The 4455-nt window shown below is 41.3% G+C and overlaps 1 protein-coding gene across 2 annotated transcripts; it reads left to right on the top strand.

The window, feature by feature from the left end:
• The first annotated feature begins 860 nt into the window (after positions 1 to 860).
• Positions 861 to 3247, top strand: LOC148040589 (reticulon-like protein B6). 2 transcript variants are annotated; one of them, XM_087701123.1, is made up of 5 exons: positions 861 to 1200; positions 2024 to 2204; positions 2304 to 2445; positions 2534 to 2603; positions 2708 to 3247. In XM_087701123.1, exons 1-5 carry the CDS (start codon positions 1017 to 1019, stop codon positions 2860 to 2862), a joined length of 732 nt encoding a protein of 243 aa, XP_087557249.1. In that variant the 5' UTR covers positions 861 to 1016; the 3' UTR covers positions 2863 to 3247. The 2 variants fall into 2 exon arrangements, with proteins under 2 accessions (XP_087557249.1, XP_087557256.1); XM_087701130.1 differs by lacking the exon at positions 861 to 1200 and adding an exon at positions 1432 to 1590.
• The last annotated feature ends 1208 nt before the right edge of the window (positions 3248 to 4455 follow it).

The raw sequence follows: 4455 nt of genomic DNA, 5'->3' as shown, positions 1-4455 counted from the left end.
TGTGTGTGTGTTCTCTCTCTCTCTCCTTCTTAGTCATGCCTTGTTGAAAGAAGTACATCATAGGAATGCTGGTCTATGAGAATAGCTATTGGTCCAGCTCTACGGCATGTGTAGGGTGGAATCTCCCATGTATGCATCAAGCTTCATAGCCCTATAGTTTAGGTGATGGAGGAATACATGTGGGACCCCATGACAAGGCTGCTATACTACGGCTATGATGAGTGGAGATAGCATGCCTATGCTGACCTGAAGATGAGCATGTTGCTGAGCTTTTGAGGAGAGTTCGTGAATTAGTATTTGATGGAATGAGAGAGAGAGAGAGGTAGGTTTTAGTCTATCGCTTGTCATACACCCTTAAGACAACGCTTGTGCGGGTCCTAGGCACATAGCACTTAGTTTATGTAATACAAACTACATTTTAGTGTGGAAATTTGGAAGGTTAGAAATCATTCTATGATTACCATGTAAGACAAAGTATTTCTTTCAATTCCAAAGAACTATAGAATTTGAGAGGTTTGAAATCATTCTATGATTGCCATGTAGGACAACATATTTCTTTAAAGCAAAGCTCACGAAAAACTTTTTTCCCATCCAATGGAAAAAAGGAGGAGGCTTAACCTTGACCATTTGGGAGGGAAATAGCAAGTTTTATAACTATAATACTAAAAAAATAGCTGATTTTTATCAAGATGAGATTCAATTTCAACCGATTTTCAGAGAATCTTGCTTGAAAAAAATACACTAAAGAATGGTTTTCTGCTTTCAATTTTATCGTTGATCCCAATACCCCAATAAACTGCCCCACTAAAGGTCCGTGCTAGATACTATTGAGCCTGTGCTCGTGCTCTTATATGTACTTAGCGACTCCCCATTCGTTGCCGTTGATATCTTCTCTCTTTCTGGAGTCTCATTAAGCATAGGTCAAAAGAGATCTAAGTCCTCTGAGAGAGAGAGAGAGATCTTGCTCCCCTGAGGCCTCTTCCTGTATTCTTGCCTAGCGGATCAGCTACTCCGCCATGTCGCCAGAGGAGTCAGAGCCCACTGTCCCGGAGGCCGTGTCCCAGAAGCTCGATGATCTGCCGGCTTCTATCCAGTCTGAGGCAGCCGCCGAGGATACTCCTTCGCCCCCCCCGCCCACTGGCAAATCGCGCCTCTTCAACAGGCAGAGATCGCTCCATGAGATTCTCGGAGGCGGCAAGCGTGAGTGCTTCTCTCTCTCTCTCTCGCTGCGTCACGACTCACGGGTGTATATTCTGTAATGGCAGTTCCAGCCCATCCCTCTGGGATGTGTGCAGGTCGATACATATCTGCGCATCTGTGCGCTTACACAGTGTTGGCCTCTGACGTCAGCTGGATTTTGTAAATTCTTTGTACTTTTTACAAGATGCTTTTGATATTTTCCCAGGTGGGAAAAGGGGCTCTTTTCCTAGGTTTTTCTCTTTAGTGTTCAGCATCACGAGCTTCTCCTGGGACGCACTGCATACCTAGCTAGGTACGGTTGGGGCCGGGGGGACTGCTGGCCCCCTCCCAAGGCTGACAGCCCCCTGCCCTCAGACCGCACATAGCTAGGCATGATTCAAAATTCACAAGGTGGGAACTATGTGAGAATTTGTCTTAAACATAGTAATATAGACTATTGCTCTAAGAAAAGCTTAAAAAAATGAACGTGTATTTTGCACTTGACATGATCTTGCATCATAGAAAGCCATCTGCTGTCTGCTTGTGTCTTTGCTTTTGTGCTCCTCTGAGGCCAAGTCATGTCTTTGCATTTATGCTCCTCTGAGACCAACTCACGTAGCCGGTTACATTTGTGCAAAGGCTAGTATTGTTTTGCATGTTGTTAAAACTTCAGCCCATTTTCAGCTCAAATAAAAAGCCTCAGTACATGATAGTATGTGTTAGCAAAAGCCACTGTTTTGAGAATGCCACGAGTGCTCTTCCTGATGGTTGGAATGTCTTCTCATTACCATGCGGTGTTATGCTTTGCTACTCGGACTAAGATTTTTGTTGTGCTGCTCTTCAGCTGCCGATGCATTTCTTTGGAGGGATAAGTTTATGTCAGCTGGAATATTGGCAGGGGCCACTGTGGTGTATCTTCTGTTTGAGTACTCAGGCTACACAATTATCACGATACTCTGCAATCTGTTGCTGGTCACTTTTGTGGTTCTGTTTGTTTGGTCAAATGCTGCTGGGTTTCTTAATAGGTATGCTATCAGAAAGCTCCCGTTCAAGTATGGTTGTATAATCTTTGAAGAAAGGCCTTTCTCTTAGTTGTGCATCCATATTTTGATATGGTAACGCAGGTCTCCTCCTCCAATCCCTAATTTCAACATCTCTGAGGAGGAAGCTACCAGTCTTGCATTGGCCATCCGATCAGAGCTCAATAGAGTCTTGGCAATAGCGCATGACATAGTGCTTGGAAAAGATTTCAAGCATTTTCTCAAGGTGATAAGCCAGCTGTATGCAACATTTCATTCATGCTTTACATTTATCAAAGGCACTTACTGATCATCAAAGATCTTGTGGCAAGAAGGTTATGGCAGTTCTTTGGGGCTTGGCAAAGATTGGTGGGTGGTTCCACTTTCTGACCCTAATCTATCTGGGTAAGTTCACAACCTCCTTTCACAAATCTTCCTTCTTGTACTGTGCATGGGAAACCCTTTGGGCATGTAACACGTCTGTCCCTGCTTGCTTTTTGCTCTTGCAGTGATTGTGTTTGCACATTCTGTTCCAATTGTTTACGAGAAATATGAGGACCAGATCGAGGCTTATGCAAAGGTTGCATTTGACCAAGCGCATAAGCACTACAGGAAGGTTGATGATACTGTGTTGAGTAAGCTAATGAAGAAGAAAGAGCATTGAAGAAGCTACTGTGATCACTTCTACAGTATGACAGAAGGCCTTGTAGATGTGCCCAAGTGCAATGCCAAATGGAGGTCTGAATTTCTGAAATCATATGAGTTCTTCTGAGAAACTTGATCCAGTTTGAAATGGTCTTGAATTGCCTGGCTTTTTGCCCTTCCAATGTTCGAGCAATTTCGGTATAAAGTGCATCCTCTTGCAGTGAGTCAAGGCTCAATCCGCTCTCCAGAGCCTTTGGCTCCTCATGACAAGGCATGCATGACTGGAAGTAGCTGGTTCTAAAGATGATTATAGTCAGTTGGCTCATTGAAATTTAAATTGAAGAAACATGTGAACCATCATGAAATCAATGCCAATTTCTAAGCAGTAAGCACTTTATTATTTTTGTATAACATGTTTTTCTGTGATTGCCAACCAAAAACCTGCCTGGATGTGCTTTTGGTCGTTGACTTCCTTAGTTTGCGTAAGTTCAAAGAGGCTTGCTTATCAAGTTCAACTTAGGACACAAGTGTGTGCAACAAGTGAGAGAGACTGAACTAGTGGAATTTGGTAAAGGTTTAGGGTTTAGGTTTAACTCTTGGCAGATTTCTTGAGAAAAGGAAGGTGAGTCCATACGATTCGTCTTTGAATGACATTGTGACTCTAGAGGTACTGCTGTTGTCATGCAATGGACTGTAGAGGATTAAATTAGGAGCTATAGGTACCAAGAAAAGCTCCATATCTATGAAGCATATATATATCACATTAAAGTCAAAGCTTGAATTTATCTATGATGCATGTAAATCACATTAGAAGTAATTTCTTATCTTAATGATTTTCAATTGTGGACATATATAGCTTCATATGCACCCAAGCTTACGTACCTTTAAAAGCACATGTAATCTTCACTGCTTTAGTAGCTAGAATGGCCTTATCTTGATTGCTTGATTAAATGTAGTCTCCTCTTCCTTTATAACTTTTAGCTATGCTCAACCCTTTTTGTGTTCATTTTTTTGATTATATTAAGGAGTATCACAATGCCATGCTTTGCAATGATGTACGATGGTTGCTTAGAGCAAACAACTCCTTGGAATTTATTGACAATGGTGTCTCCCAGTACATGTTTGTGCACCTATTCATGAAACTTTTCAATATGTGAACTATTTTGAAGCTTCTTACATAGGTGCCATATAATGCCAATCTGTAAGAAGTCATTATGGTTGTGTTGCATCTAGGTCAAGAAAGTAATTTTTGTAGAGGAGAATGTCAATGAATGCCAACCAAAGTCTTTTGGCCTTGAGTATGCTTGTAATATTGTTGTGGATCTCTACTTGGACGGAGCCATCCAATATATTATTAAGAATGTTGGAGTATGAATAAGCAATAATATCTCATCTAAGTAGTACTAGCTTATTTTTAGGTTCCCATGCTCTAGGTTGATATATAAATGTGTAGCCTATTGGGAAGCAACAAGAACATTAAGGGCCAATCAAAGTGACCACATCCAATTGTTTTGAATTATGGATTCTAATTCTTGCAGATGTTTATCAATATTGGCACTTTTTATATCTATCATGTCCTTCCAAATTAGTTGCATGTCTCAAGAAAACAAAG

Source organism: Lygodium microphyllum, chromosome 2 (assembly GCF_053477565.2).
Source record: "Lygodium microphyllum isolate KBCC chromosome 2, Lygodium_microphyllum_v1.1.10, whole genome shotgun sequence".
Taxonomy (NCBI): domain Eukaryota; kingdom Viridiplantae; phylum Streptophyta; class Polypodiopsida; order Schizaeales; family Lygodiaceae; genus Lygodium; species Lygodium microphyllum.
The sequence above is the reverse complement of the archived record's forward strand: the minus strand, read 5'-3'. Positions and strand labels throughout refer to the sequence as shown.